The following is a 15,519-nucleotide window of genomic DNA, read 5'->3' as shown; positions in this document are numbered from 1 at the left end:
AGGTTAGGTTATTTAATGTACTACCTAAAATAAAACTGCCTCATGTACCATCCTGGGGTGGGAAATGTTTTCCTCTTCTTCCTTAGTAATAGAATTTCCTGAGTTTTACCGGGGCTTAGCTATGGGTCATTTAGCTATGGACTACATTTCCCAGATTCCCTGGCAACTAGCTGTGGCCACGTGACTAAGCTAGGCCAACAGGTGAGTAGATGTAAACCCCACCCCCAGTGTTATTTTTAGAATACTGGAGGTGTATCACCCCTTCCCCTTCCTCTTTTCTCCCTTCCCATAAGCTAGAATAACAATATGGCAGATTCTGATTTGACCATATACATGAGAGTAAAATTAGAAGGGATGATGATGGGAAAAATGGGAAGAACCTGGCTTCCTGGGTGAGTATGAACAGAATCACCCCATCAGCCTGGATCACTCGCCTCTGGTCTGGTCGACATCTGAGAGAAATTAGCTTTGGCCCTAATGTAATTAGGGTCTTCCCAAAGGTGGGGCTACTGGTAAAGAACCCGCCCAGGGATCAAACCCGCCTGCCAATGCAGGAGATGAAAGAGATGCGGGTTCGATCCCTGGGTCAGGAAGATCCCCTGGAGGAGGGCACGGCAACCCACTCCAGTATTCTTGCCTGGAGAATCCCACGGACAGAAGAGCCTGGCCGGCTGTGGTCCACAGGGTTGCAAAGAGTCAGACACGACTAAAGCGACTTCGCGCACACACATGCACTAAGGTAATTAAACCCTTGTATTTGCGAGTATTTGTTAATAGCAGCTTTGTGCATATCTTACTAATATACTTTGGAAAACTGCAAAACTAAGCAATTTCTCTAGAAGCAGAGGTTAATCCCAGTGGGTTATGAGGGTGGTCTGGGGAATTTCGTCATGCTTCTGGACAAATTCTTTAACTTCCCTGGTGTCATTAAGCCTCTCATCCCAGCAGGCAAAGTTGACCTTACCCTCCCCGCTGTAGGTCTAGGCTCCCCTACCTGTCTTGGTTGCACTGTAGATGTTCTCAATAGGAAACACAGAGCCCAATCCGTACAGCAGGACTTTAGCCAGGGCAGGAATTAGTTGAGTGGTGGTGACCAGCACGTTGACACAGTTGGGCCTGAGGACAAAGAAGACTGTGGGTCAGAACTCGAGGATAGCGCAAGGAGTTTTGCAGCTGAGCCTGGAGTCAGTGGGAATGCTGGTGTGGTTTGGAGGCTCTGGCTAAGTCATCTTCAGGTGAGGGTGGATGGAGCTCCAGGATCCTCCAGCCATTCTTCTCTTTTAAGCCTCCTGACACATTACAATTGAATACAAGTATAATACTTCTATTCACAAAGCAAATGTTTATTGCAAGGGTCACTAAAACAGCTGCAGGGACCTACTGGAAATGTGCCTGAGTGGCACGGAACAAGTGCAGGAGAGCAGAGACGTGAGGCCTGGCGTAAGGACTGGAAAGCACGTGCGAGTTCTGACACCTGACATCCTCAAAACCTGCAGTTATGGATTAACCTTCCCTGTCTTTGGGGCCAAATGTGTATCAGACAAAATGCATCAGTAGGGTGGATTCAGCTCATGGGCTGCCATTTTGTAACCATATGTTGGGTCACAAGAATTCTGATGTTGGTACAGAGTAATTAGTTCTCTGCTGCAGGTGATTTTTTTTTTAAGAGCAAGAGGCAATTTATTAGGAGGCCTAGAATGAAACTCGGAGAAGGCGATGGCACCCCACTCCAGTACTCTTGCCTGGAAAATCCCATGGATGGAGGAGCCTCGTAGGCTGCGGTCCATGGGGTCGCTAGGAGTCGGACACGACTGAGTGACTTCCCTTTCACTTTTCACTTTCATGCATTGGAGAAGGAAATGGCAACCCACTCCAGGGTTCTTGCCTGGAGAATCCCAGGGATGGGGGAGCCTGGTGGGCTGCCGTCTATGGGGTCACACAGAGTCGGACACGACTGAAGTGACTTAGCAGTAGCAGCAGAATGAAACTGGACTCCCCTGACCTCACTAAGGGCCCACCAGGTAAACTGTGGCATCCTATAAAATGGTTTTCACAGGGCGATGTTGTGGCTGCAGGGTGTTGTGGGCAAGAGCGGATGGGAAAAGACAGATCTACGGACAAAAGTCTTTAGCTCTGCTGGCCCCTGCTTGAGTCTCTGCAGCTATCTGCTCCTCTATGGGACACGGTGTCCATGGTGCCTGGTACATCCCAGCTTTATCAAATGGCTGGAAAGTGTGCCAGGGAGAATTTGGAGAGCTCAATTGTCCCAGTGTGGAAGTGAAGGGGCCACCAGCCTCAAATGGGAGAAAGTTCAGTGGCACAAAGAGACACGGGGACTCCCACCTACCGGGAATTGATGAGGTTTAGTGCCTTCAGAGAGTGGGTCAGCCAGAGGTCGGTCAGAGCTTCCAGCTCGGCTCTGAGCTGCAGCCAGGTCTCTCTTTTGGGAGCTCCTATCAAGCCTGTGGACAAAACCAAAAAACATATAGTTATCATTTTAGAGGTCTGGGGTAGTAGGCTGATGGAAAGGGAGTCTAGCTACTGTACTTTGAGGTTGCAGGTCAGGTGACACCCAAGGTCAACTTCAATCCAGTGAGCTAAATTTTATTTTGAGATTGACTGATAGGCTCAGTGGATGGATTGATCATTCACTGCCTCCCAGATGCTGACTTATTAAGCATTTTCTCTTTACATCCTGTATCTTGCTCTTTTCCAGACACACTTACTGAAACTCTTAGGATGCTGCCATCTATGGTGACCCCCGGGCTGGCGGCTGCAGCCCTCACTGGGCTGGTTCTGTGATGCAGAAATAGCTGGGGGCGGGGCAGCAGGAAGGGGCTGGGCAGCGGTGTTCTGCCAGCCGCCAGCTCCTTGCCTGTTGATACATCAGATAATTTCCCCTGAGCTGATGGGAAAGCAGAACAGCCCAACAGAAGCCCTGGGCATTTCCTGGGGCTTAGTTTGGATGACGACCCGAGGGCCTCTGTTGGCTGACTCCGTCTATGTCGCCTCTAATCCAAGCACACCCGCTTTCTTCCATCTGCGTGCAGAGATGGGTGAGCAGGCAGGGCCGACCCCAAAGCTCTCTGCTTCCCTCCTGCAGCTGACAGGCTTGGATGTGAGAGGCCATGAAGTGTGGACAGAGGTGAAGTCACCGGCCCAGGACTGGCTCTGCCGCCTGGGCTGTGAGACTCTCTGACCGCAGTTTCCACCTTCATACAACATGTGTGATAAAAACTGATACCTGGCTTCCCTGGTGTGAAGAATCCATCTACCAGCGTGGAAGACACAGGTTCGATCCGTGATCTGGGAAGATTCCACCTGCCACGAGGCAACTAAGCCCGTGCGCCACAACTACTGAGCCTGCGCTCTAGAGCCTGGGTGGGGGGGGGGGGGGGGGGGGCGCGCAACTACTGAGCCTGCGCTCTAGAGCCGGTGCTCTGCAAGAAGCCACTGCCACGAGAATCCCTTGCATCACAACGCGAGAGCTGCCCCCTGCTCTCTGCAACTAGAGAAAAAGCCCGTGCAGCAATGAAGACCCGGCACAGGCCAAAGTAAATCAATAGAAAAATTATTTAAAAGAAAGCTGCTACATTACAGAGGTGTTGTGAAGAGCAAAAAAGCCTTCATAACAGAGGCTAGCATGGAGGAAATGCTCAATAAACATTCGCTGTTGTCAGGACTGCAGCCTCAGACAAGGCAGAAAATCTGTCCTGAAGAACTGATGCTCTACCCGCAGAAAGCAGACAGAGAAGAATCTAAGACTCTCAAACGAAACTGAAAAGAACTAGTAATAAATGCTACTGTTTACTGAGTGCCTGCTGCATTCCAGGCACAGAGTCCCGCCTTTTGTATGCATCAACAACAAACCTTTCAGTCACTAGGGAAGCAGGATTATTTTTATCCCCATTGCACAGACTTAAGAAACTAAGGCTCAGAGAGTTAGAAAGTGGCAGCGCTGGGACGAGAAGTGGATTCTGTCCAGTTGGAGACCCTGAATTCTTCCTGGGACTCTATTCTTTCCGGGAATGGGGTCAAGGTGTAGATGGCAGATTCTATTATCCGCCTACTCAAATTTAATTCCCTTTAGCGGCTAGTAGCTGGTTAGAGACGTCGTGATAATCAAAAACATCCCCATGTGCCTCCCAGGGAAGAAGCAGCCTCAACTGTTCAGAGTCAAAGGCCTAGAGAATTCCAGAAATAGTGATCAAGGGCCCGATCACTGGTGAACCCACCCTGCCTCCAGCCCCTTCCAGGTTTCTTGTGATAAACCAATGCTCTCCTGCCACTGAAGCTGGTGGCTTTCACGACTTGGCTGCACAGGAGAATCATGCAGGGAACTCAGTAAGTCCCAAAGCCAAGCGGCAGCCAGGCCAAGGAAAGCAGAAGGGGAAATTCCTCAGGGGGTTCCAATATGAGCCAAGCTTGCGAACCAGTGTTTTCACGAATCACCTGGGAATCTTGTTAAAGACACAGATCTGACTCAGTTGCCTTAGGGAGGGGCCTGGGCATCTACATTTCCCACCAGCTCCCAGGTGATGCTCATGTGGCTGCTCCAGGGGCCACAGTCTGAGTAGTGAGGGCTGAAGCCTGTGGCCCTCAAGCTTTCAACAAGCATCAGAATCACCTGGAGGGCCAGACAAGATGCAAAGGGCCAGGCCCACCCCAGAGCTGCTGATCTGATAGGTCTGAGGTGGAGGCCAGAGAATCTGCATTTCCAAGGAGCCTCCTGGTAACCCTCATGCTGCTGGTCCGAGGACCAGAGGTGGAGAACCGCAGCGGGGCCGGAGGCGTGATCGTGCACGGGCAGGACATGTCATCTCTTCCTCAGCCTCCCCAGACCCAAAGTGGGGGTGACGAGGTCCTAGTGCTCTCCAGAGGCCGCCACGAGGGCCACCCTGGGTGAGCTAGGGTCTGCGGGCCTCTCGGAGCCTGGCGCCGCACAGGTGGGGTGTGAGTGACAGCGTCCACTCTTGATGAGTTCCCTTTGGTCCGGGGGTGCGCCCCGGGCCCAGGCAGGCAGACCCTCTGAGCGCCGTGGGCGGGCCCCCCTCCCCCCCCCCCCCCCCCCCCCCCCCCCCCCCCCTTCCCCCCTGCCCCCTCCCCTCCCCCACTTCCCTGCCCGCTCACCGCCGACGTTGTTCTTGTAGGTGTTGTACATCTCCTTCACCCGCCGGTAGCGGAAGGCCAGCTTCCTCATCCAGTCCACGCCGCCGTGCACGCCCGAGCCCAGGCACAGGTTGGCTCCCGGGGCCGAACTGTGGAAGCCGTCGGCGGAGAAGTTGTAGGTGCTGGGGAGGCAGCAGAGGGAGAAGAGACAGCGTTACTGTGGGGAGGTTGGAGCTTCTCACCAGGAGACCTGTGGGTGGGCTTAGGTCTGGCTGTGTCCCCAAACGTGGGAGGATGCTCTGAGTATCTGCATTCAGGGAGAAGCAGCATCCGGGCTTTCATTAACTTCCCAAACAACGGTGGCATCCTGAGCTCGTGCCAAGTCGGCATCCATTCTCTTTCCTTCTGGTATCAAAAACATTTCTGTCTTCTTTTTTTGAGGGGCAGTCATTCTGTTCCCTGCATGCAGTGGCCAAGCCAAGGACAGCACTTTGATCCCCAAATCTGCCCTGCCTCACATGCCTCGAAAGGCCTGGCGGCTAACCCTTTCTTCCTCTGCTGTGAGTGTCTCTGTATCTTTCCATAGGCATTCCCCATGCTAATTTTATCTTTTAAATTAGGCCGAGTCAGATGTCTCTGGTGGTCCAGTGGTTGGGAATTCACTTGCCAGTGCGGGGGACACAGGTTCAATCCCTGGTCCCAGAAGATCCCACGTGCTATAGAGCAGATAAGCCCCCCAGGCCACAGCTACTGAGCCCGCAGTGTAGAGCCTGTGCTCCGCAACAGGAGAAGCCACCTCAACGAGAAGCCTGCGCTCTGCGAGGAGGAGCCCCTGCTTGCCCCAACTGTGCACAATGCTGAAGCCAAAAATGAAAAAAACAGGCAGAGTCGACTGCTGGTACTTTGCAGACAGAACCCTCCGTCAGCACGAATAATGCCCTGGGGATGTGTCAGAGCATCACAGGAAGTTAATGACAGGAGTGGCAGCTGGGAACCAGAAGGAGGAATTGTGGGCGATTCGTCACCTACAGCAGCTAGAGCGTGGGAGGGAAAACCCCAGCTCTCACGGAACATCATTTTCTTTCCCTCCACTGGAAGCCTGGTGCAGGTCTGCAAAATCACGGGACGTCACAAGGCAATGTGCAGACCAAAAACTTCCAAAGTGAAGGTCTCTTCAGAGAGAAAAAGCCTGGGTGTGGCGTGGGGAGCAGTTCAGCGTGGTACCAGGGCCTCTCAATGGCGGGGGTGGGGGGTGGCTGGCTGACGTTTATCTCTTCCTATTATTTTGTTGTTTCTGGATTGTCTGTGATGGGTTTGAGGGTGGAGATACGATGCACTAGGAGTGAAACAACACTGGGGAATTGTACCTTAGGTATCCCCAGTTCAACGCAGGTGCTGCGACAGAGAAAAGGGAATTTGGAAATGGGAAGTGCTGGGTCATTCTCTCCTGTGCGTGGGGCTCAGCCTGAATATCGAACTGGTGAAGACAAAACCCATACAGGAGCCACAGAGATGCTTTGCTGATGCCTCAAATTTGAAAGCTAATTTCACCACTGGGGCAGGCGGCCCAGGAGGACACTGACCGGGGTCCTCTTAACGCGAAAGGGCTCAGCTGCAGATGCTGGGATTCTCTCCAGAGGAGGCCGGATGGACAATCCCAGAGATACCAACAGGCTGACAGAAGCTGTTCTTCAGACAAATTCTTGCCCATATGGCCATAAACACACACACACACACACACATGCACACACATTCACCTGGGTCATTTTTCACAGACATTTGTGAGTGTGTACAAGATTGGAAGCAAGTAAGTCATAATATCAGCAAGTGGTGAGTTGGAGATGGTAGATTCGAATAGGGGTGATCACAGTCTCTGCTCTGCTCTTTACTGAATTACTCAGATTTAAAAAGATGAGGAATTCCCTGGTGGCCCAGTGGTTAGGATTCCATGCTTTCATTGCTGAGGGTATGGGTTCAATCCCTGGTCAGGGAACTAAGATCTCCTAAGCTGTGTAGCATGACCAAAAAAACAAAAACAAAAATACAGATTGTGTGTAATTAACTTATTCGAGCACTAGCTTGATAATGTGGTATTTAATATAGTAACTTCTGAGATATTGAGAAGATTACTAAAAAAATGTTTTCTGCATGGAGATAAGATGTGGCAGTTCTAACAACTTGTTTGCATGACTCTGGTCCCAGATCTGACACCTGTGTCTCCCAGAGGCTCTCAGGTTAACCTGCCCACCCTGCTCTGTGTAGCACAGACTCTCCTCCCCACCATCCCTGAACCGCAAGGGAGGCTCCCCAGCGGGTCTGGCGCAGTGGATGCTGGCCCCAGAAGTTCTGCACAAGCTGGGACCAGCTCTCCTGAGGGCTGGAAGGGGAAATTATGCAGTCCTTCCTCTTTCCCAGAAAGATGCCGCTGGGTTTGTTACACAGAGGTGTTGCTGTCGCTTTTTTCTCAGACCCTCCCTTGGGTGGCGGTGATCAGGGGCGAAAGAGAAATAAAATATGCCCAACTAGTAAAAGGGAGCAGACGACATCTAATCAAAGGGACAGAGAGCCATTTAGTAAGGATTACTCACTGTGCTGGGCACTTTGCGAGCATATTCTTAACCTGAGGAAAAAGGGGGCTATGTGACTTTATCCCATCAGGGCTCCTCTTTTGTAGAACTGACACTTTTTCTTTTTCCACCTGAGAATTTTGCTTTATTGGGTGTCTGGATAAATACAAGGTTACTTCTTATCTGAGTGACCACCACTAAGTCTAATGTTAAGTGGAAATCATTACATAGCTTGTGTATATAAGGTCTCTTACTCTGGATTTAAAAAATTTTTTAACTCATTAGTTTTATCAAGTAAAGGAAATTTTATAAGAGTTTTTCAATTGACACAGTAAGGGAAAATATTTTGGATATTTCACAATATTTTATAAAAAAATATTAAGACACTTTTTACTGAAATTTAAGTTTCACATTTTGTAGTATTTAAAACCACTGATATGAATAGCCTGATGAGTGATATTCAACTATAATTGTTTTTACATATGTTGGGAAAATATGTATTTTTTATGAAAGTCAGTGGATTTGATAAATTGCAATACAAAGACCATGTCCCTAGGAAGACAAATTATAAGAGGGGATGTTCATAAGGTTTGAAATACAAATGTTGTTACTAAGGAGAATCATATGCCCCAAGAGCCCACGCTTTAAATTGCCACATGCTCCGTCCTCTCTACTGTCAAGGTTCTCATCTTGCTAGAGAATTTTGTTTTTTCATTTAATTTCTATCAACTTCTTTTCCTTTTTCTTTTAAAAGTCTGTGGAAGAACAGCTTCAGACCACTTCCCATCCAGTGGTCTGAGCACCGCAGTCTCCAATGAGGAGCCGCTGGGCAGACACAGAGGGCGTCCGTGTGACTTTAGACCCATCTGTGACCTTGGTTGAGTGGCAGTGAACTTGGGTGCTGGGGCATCCATGCACCCTAACATTCGTCCTTTTCAAAAGCGGCTTGTTCTTCTTTTTCAAACTCTTCTGGATCCCTGCAGAAGCAGAGCTCCGGCACAACCTCCTGGGTACTCACGGGAGATGGTGCCGCGCATGTGCAGGGCTTCCCGGACCAGTATCCACCGCATCGGACCCGCTGGCGAAGCTCCCTTGGTATTGCAGGGACGGCTTGGAGGAGAGTCTGTGCTACACAGAGCAGCGGTGGGCGGGTTAACCCGAGAGCCTCCGGGAGAGACAGGTGTCAGCTCTGGGATCTGTAGCCACCAGTATCTCCTCCCTGGGTAGTGCAGAAAGGCTAGAGGATTTCTTCTTGAAAAACACTGACTCAAAACTCAGAGGACACCCTGGGGAGATGGCTGGATGTTCTGCCAAGAGGCGGAGGGCAGGGCAGGGTGTCCATGAATCCTTCCTCCCCAACTTACCAGCTGTGTCAGACTGGGCAAGTTACTTAACCTCTCTGTACCTCCTGTTCCCCAGTATAAAATGAGGATGATAAGAGCCACTTTTTCCTAATTGCTGTGAAGGTGCAAAGAGGTAAGCCACGCGAAGCATCTGGAACAGGGCATGGTGCAAGATACGGACGATACCACTGTTGCTTTTTACGGTGTTTTTCTTTTAATTAATTATATTTCAGCCACCTTTGTGGCACGTAGGGTCTTAGTTCCCTGACCAGGGATCAAACCTGTGACCCCTGCCTTGGAAGCAGAGAGTCTTAACCATTGGTCCACCAGGGCAGTCTCAGTTTTTACTATTAACTGAGAAAAAAGGGGGGAGGGGCATTTGATGCCTAGCACACAGTAGGTCCTTAACAGATATTTCCCGAATGAACACATGGGGAATTTGGCTCCTAGAGGCAAAAAGCACCCTTGGATTGTGGATTCTTGAAGTGAGGTACCAACAGCTCAGCTCGAGTCGGGGTTCAGAGGGCACTGCTTTCGATTCAAGCCAGCCACTACAGCAGAAAGGATAAAACGGAACACTGGTCGCTTATTGCTTTGAAAGGGAGGGTGGTTCCCAGGGATGACTTCATGGAAAGGACACAATTAGCCTTGATCTGGGATTTATTTACTCCATAAATTGAGCAGTCCTGGCGGGCCCTGGAGCCTGGCTGGTCCTGGCCAGGCCTGACTGCAGAGGATTTTCTGAATGGCTAATTAAAGCGAAGCAGGCGATGCCCACCAATCACTTCTAATTGAGCTGGGCTTTGAAAAGACTTGCAGGGCTCAGTAACAGATACTTTGATTTCTTTTTTTGGAGTAAGTTGGAAGACACACCTCAGAAGCCAATGTTAAGCGAAATTACCACAAACGGCCCACAAGCAAAATATCGTTTTGGTCTCACAATACTTTTGATGGGCCGAGAAGTGCTGAATAGTGATCATTTTGATAAGCACAGATTAACAAGGGTTCTGTTTTTATAATGGGCAGGCTTGGAACATTCCTCAGCCACATTCTTCAGAAAGCTGTTCTCATTTTGAGCAGTTGGGGACCTTATTTCTGGAATTCATGTCCTAGGAGTGATTTTCCTAGAAAACCAACATGCCATTTATTAATTCAAGAAATATTTTGAGTATTGACTGTTGATCTTATATCAAATAATATATACATAATGAGTGCAGTCAATCCTTGGGAAAAGGTGTACTAAACTCTTGATGGTAGTGATTCTGGGAGGCAAGCTTAGCAGTGGTGTATGACAGTTTTTACAATATGCATGCATTTATTCTGTTTTTATAATATTTTAATGCTCTATTTTTTGCCATGTACATGCAGCTTGCAGGATCTTAGTTCCCTGACCAGGGACTGAACCCGTGCCCCCATGCATGCATTACTTTGGTAAGCAGGGGGAAAAGAGACCCACAAAGAGATCAGCAGAAGCAGAGTTACAGGGAATTTGTGGAAAGCTCAGCCCCAGTAATTGGAGATGATGCGGAAGAAGCTGCAGGGTCGGGGGCACGATTGTGCTTTTTGAGTTCAGAGAAATGAGTCCCAGTTATGGTGGTGGCAGGCACACCCTGGCCCTGATAACCAGCCTCCTCTCTGTGTCCCAGTGATAGGTGAGCTTGGTTCATAATCAGAAGGGGCATTTTTGACTCCCTGAATTCCTACCTTAAATCTTGCCCATTGTCATCAGATGAGACATCGTCCACGTGGATCTGGTCACAATCCTACGGAGAATTTGGCAAGAAGAGAAAAAGGGAGATATGTGACTGGTGAAGCTGATGCAGCCTTTGAGAGCTGATTTCATAAGCTGGAGGATGAAGGAGCATTGGACTGGGAGTCAGGAGTCCTGAATTCTAGCCCAGACTTTGCTACTAAATGTTGGATAACCTTGGGTAAGTCTCATCCTCTTCTGCCTTTGGTTTCCTTATGAAGGAGCTGCTTGGCTATAAGGGGTGGTGATGACTCTCTAATTTATCATGTACACCCTGACAGTTTTGCAGTGTAAAGGGGGCTGCTATTAGTAATATACTGGGAGGACAGGCACAAAATAGGACCAATGCAATCTCCCTCTGTCCCCAGGCACACTAGGACCTATGGTCGCCATGGCCATACAGTGGAAGCCTTTGCTTTGTTCAAGGTGCTTCCTCTGTGTGGAGGGCTCACTGCTTTCATCTGCTTAGTGAACCTTGCATCCTCCAAGTATTAGCTTCAGGAGATACCCCCTGCTCGAGTTCCCCTCTGTGTCCCACCATCTGTGACCATCATTTATTGAGCACTTACTATATGCCAGGCATATAGTTTGGGCTTCCCCGGTGGCTCAGAGGGTAAAGCGTCTGTCTGTCTGCAATGCAGGAGACCTGGGTTTGATCCTGGGTGGGGAAGATCCCCTGGAGAAGGAATGACAGCCCATTCCAGTGCTCTTGCCTGGAAAATTCCACAGACTGAGGAGCCTGGTAGGCTACAGTCCATGGGGTCGCAAAGAGTCGCACATGACTGAGCAGCTTCACTTCTACTGTGTGCCAGGTTACCCTTTCAAGTGCTGGCCATTCAATGGATTCCAGTAACAAGCTGCCGGCCACCACTCATGTTCTCTTCACAGAACTACCTTAACACATGGCAGTTAAGACAGAGAGGAGGGGAGGACATTGGTGGGCATGTGACCCAGGTTCAGCCAATCAGAGAGACCCAGGGTCCTCTGGCCACAGTGATTGCTTCAGAGATGAGGGTGTGGTCTCAGATGGACCAATGAGAACCAGTCCTGGGACTTTTGAGAAAGAGGAGCTCTCCTTTCCCTGGGGCTGCTGGATGGTGGGGTTAAGCCTGGGGCTGTTAGAGGAAAGCAGGTCTGGGAGCTGGAGAGACGAATGAGGTCCGATCACATGACTCGCTCTATCCCGCCGCAACTGAGAGGAGGCCACCCTGACCCCTATAGTAGGCTGAACCACAGCCCCCCAAAGATGTGTTATGTCCTAATCCCAGAAACCTTACAGGGCAAAAGGAACTCTGTAGATGTGATTAAGTTAACCATCTCGAGATGGGGAGAGTATGCTGGTTGGATCCTGAATGTAATTACAAGGGTCCTTGCAAGTAAGAGGCAGAGGGGTATTATTTGATGACAGAGATGAGAACTGGAGTGAGGTGCATTGAAGGTGGAGAAAGAGGCCACAAGCCAAGAAATACAGGTAGCTGCCAGGAGTTGAAAAAGGCAAAGAAACAGTTTCTCCCCTTAAAGCCTCCAGAAGAAACCAGCTCTGCCGACATCTTCGGCCCAGTGAAATTGATTTTGGACATTTGACCTCTAGAGCGGTGTTGTTTTAAGCCACTAAGTGTGTGGTAATTTGTACAGCAGTCACAGGAAAGGAATACACGGACGTTTCTGTTTAAGGGAGTGGAGAGGGGTTTCCTGCAATTGGCAACCAAGAGGCAAGAGTGATGCCAGTGCCCCCAAGGAAGTCACATGCAAGTCCCACCAACCCTGTGAAGAGCTCCACCTCCAGCATAAAGTACATTCAGGTGAAAGATCTATAAGGCAAAAATCACGAGTGCGCTGTGCATGCCACCTTGGTACTGATTAGAGCTCAGGCTCTGGAATCTGATTGCCTGGGTTTGGATCCTGGATCCAACCACTGCCTAGCTCTGTGACCTTGAGCAAATGACACAGCCATCCTGAACCTCAGAGATCAGACTGGCAAATGGAGATAACAACAGAACCTGCTTACATGGTTGACGAGAGAAAAAACGAGAAAAAACGCCTGGTGCTACATAAATGTTAGCTTTGATTACTGTGTTAAGATTCGTAAACATCCACATTTTGGGTTTTGCAAGACAATTTCAGGGAGTAGAGACCTCCTAGTAAAGACTGTTAGAGAAGACACACGTGGAACTCTGAGCTTGACCTCGGAGGAAAAAACTGTTTGTTACATCCCTGGACTCCTCACAGGAGGAGACACGCTGGGGAAAAAAATGGTGCTATCAACATTTTGAGCAGATTTCTTTTTACACAAGGAGGAGGCTGGAATTCATCTTTGAGGACAGGAGCTTTGCTGGGGGATAATGGAACCACCTTCCCATCACTTGTGAGAGATATACAGCGGGAACCTGGTTGTCATGGAGATACAGGGGGCAGGGTGGAGACAGTCACACCTGGGGAAGCCTGGGCGGCCTTGTGGGGATCGAGGTCGGAACCTAGAAGGAGTGGTGTGGCGCTGACCCCTCCCTGGCCTCCTCAAGGGGCTGTGGACGGGAAGGGGGTTTGCTGAAGCCTTTGGCTTGGAAAGAGGTTTGTGCCCAGAGTCCCTGGCCTGCTTTGCCCACAGTTCTGTGGCAGTGCTAAAGTAGGACTTGGGGTCCTGTGGTATGGGACCTGGTGTGTCTCAGGTCCCTGGCAGGGGGCTGGTGCGCTCTGACATGCCTGGATGGGAGCAACAGCAGGGACGTCCACCCAGGGGCTTCCTTGGGGTCAGCCCTGGGCAGAGGGCAGCCAAACCAGAGGGCAAGTGACATGGTGGACGCTCAGCAGTGACCCCGACTGAGAGACTCTCTGGGTAGTAGTGGAAAAAAAAACCTGGGAGGCACTGAATGACCACTCTTTGAGCTAGCAAACATCTGGCTGACACCTACACCATTTCTACTTATGATTCCACATGGCCTTTCTTTCCATGCACTCAGGATTCTAATCTCTTGGTGGTATAATTGATCCCCGTCCCTGAGACGGCATGTTCTTTCCTAAAGAGTGGTGATGGCACACCTCCGACTGAAAAGGTTCGATAATCATGTTATCTACTACAGTAGCAATCAGCCACACATGGTTCTTTATAGTTAGTCGATTAGAATTAAATAGAGGAATTCCCTGGTGGTCCAGTGATTTAGCATCTGCCTGCCAATGCAGGAGACAAGGGTTCGATCCCTGCTCCAGGAAGATCCCACATGCCACAGGGCAACTAAGCCTGTGTGCCACAACTACTGAGCCCACGCACCCTGGAACCCAGGCTTCGCAATGAGAGAGGCCACTGCAGTGAGATGCCCACGCGCTGCAGCTAGAGAAGGCGCGTGTGCAGCAGTGAAGACCCAGTGCGGCCCAAGATAAATAAATTAAAAAACTCAGTGGAAAATTCAGTTCCTTGGGTCTATTTCATGGGCTCCATAGCCAAATGGAGCCAATGGCTACCGTACTGGATGGTGTGTTTCCATCACTGCAGAAAGTTTCACTGGACGGCACAGCTCTGGAGGGACAGAGGAACAGGGTGGACAATTTCACTGCTGTGTTGACAGGTTCAGTTAGGGAAGAGCTTGCAAGCTGGCCAGGAGAGGTATCTCATCTAGCCTAAACTGTCTTAAAACAGTAAAACAATTTTTGGAACAACAGCCTTCTCTCTCCTTGCCTCTCTCCCTCACTTCCCCTTCCTCCCTTCTCTCTCCCTCTTCTCCTTTCTCCGTCTCTCCAGATTTTCTGCTACTTTGAGAATTTACATGCTCTGGCAAGGCAGGGCTTGCATGCCTCTGTCCTGACCATCCACAGCCTCAAGCTCCATCTCCACTCCTCCACAGCCTCTGCTGGGTTTTCCTCACTTTACCTCACCTGGGTCCCTGTGGGCATCCTCGTTTCAGACCCCTGATCCAGAGCAACGTCATTTAGACAGAAGGATCCTAGGGCCCGCCATCCTAATAGGTTAACGAAGACTGTATTGAAAAGCCAGTGCTGACTTCCCAGACCCAGGCACCGAGGAGAAATTAATAGCAGATTTCCCCAGTCCGTTGCTTTGCCTGAAATTAGAAAAACACTGCCCAGTGGCCCCCGGTCCTTCCCTCAGGCTTGAAAGCTGCTCCGGGGGGTCACCCAGGCTCTCGGGCCCCTGGGCAGGGTTCCCTGCACTTTCCCTGACGTCAGGGGAAAGGCATGCGGGAAGGCTCTGGTTTTCTCATCTGCCAGGGGATTGTTGGGGGCGCTAAAGTGTGACAACAGTAGCGATCACATTTCGGGCTTAATAAAATACCATGACGCTCAGCTAGACGCTACCTCATACTCCGCCAGCTGACCTGGATCGAGTTACCTGCCGAGCCGGCACTGAGGGGAGCGGGACAGGGTGGAGGATGTGAGGATGGGCTGGGTCCCAGGGGCGAGGACCCCTGGCTCCTCAACTGGGCTGGGTCCTTGGGGCAAGGACCCCCGGCTCCTCAATTGGGCTCACGCTGAGGATGCCAGCTTCTCACTGCCCAGGGTGCCTCTGGCCTCTCTGGACTCAAAGTGTGACTATAATTTGGGGTGGGGGGGGATCTGAGCAGGAACACCCTTCCAAGACAGAGTGGTGGGTTCCTGTGGCCTTGATATTGGTGAGCCGCAGTGGTGCTGAGGAACTGACGGTTGCTGACCCAGAGAAACACACACAGAGTCCTGCGCAAGGAGGCCGGTCACCCCGGTGAGAAGCTGCAGTCACCTGCAGTTCCCTCATCTGGGTCACGGT

At 50.4% G+C, this 15,519-nt stretch overlaps 1 protein-coding gene across 3 annotated transcripts in view; it reads right to left on the bottom strand.

Annotated features, from left to right (window-relative positions):
- Window positions 1-15,519, bottom strand: part of EYA2 (EYA transcriptional coactivator and phosphatase 2) — a 259,545-nt gene that overhangs the window by 12,598 nt on the left and 231,428 nt on the right. For all 3 annotated transcript variants that reach the window (XM_060397087.1, XM_027977274.2, XM_042230227.1), the window contains 4 exons: window positions 10,724-10,782; window positions 5,131-5,291; window positions 2,348-2,462; window positions 995-1,116 (listed from right to left, as the gene is read on the bottom strand). In XM_060397087.1, the coding sequence (XP_060253070.1) occupies window positions 995-1,116; window positions 2,348-2,462; window positions 5,131-5,291; window positions 10,724-10,782 (457 nt within the window). The remainder of the gene's footprint in view (window positions 1-994; window positions 1,117-2,347; window positions 2,463-5,130; window positions 5,292-10,723; window positions 10,783-15,519) is intronic.

The sequence above is a fragment of the Ovis aries genome, chromosome 13 (assembly GCF_016772045.2).
Source record: "Ovis aries strain OAR_USU_Benz2616 breed Rambouillet chromosome 13, ARS-UI_Ramb_v3.0, whole genome shotgun sequence".
Classification (NCBI taxonomy): domain Eukaryota; kingdom Metazoa; phylum Chordata; class Mammalia; order Artiodactyla; family Bovidae; genus Ovis; species Ovis aries.
This window is presented reverse-complemented; position numbering and strand designations above follow the sequence as displayed.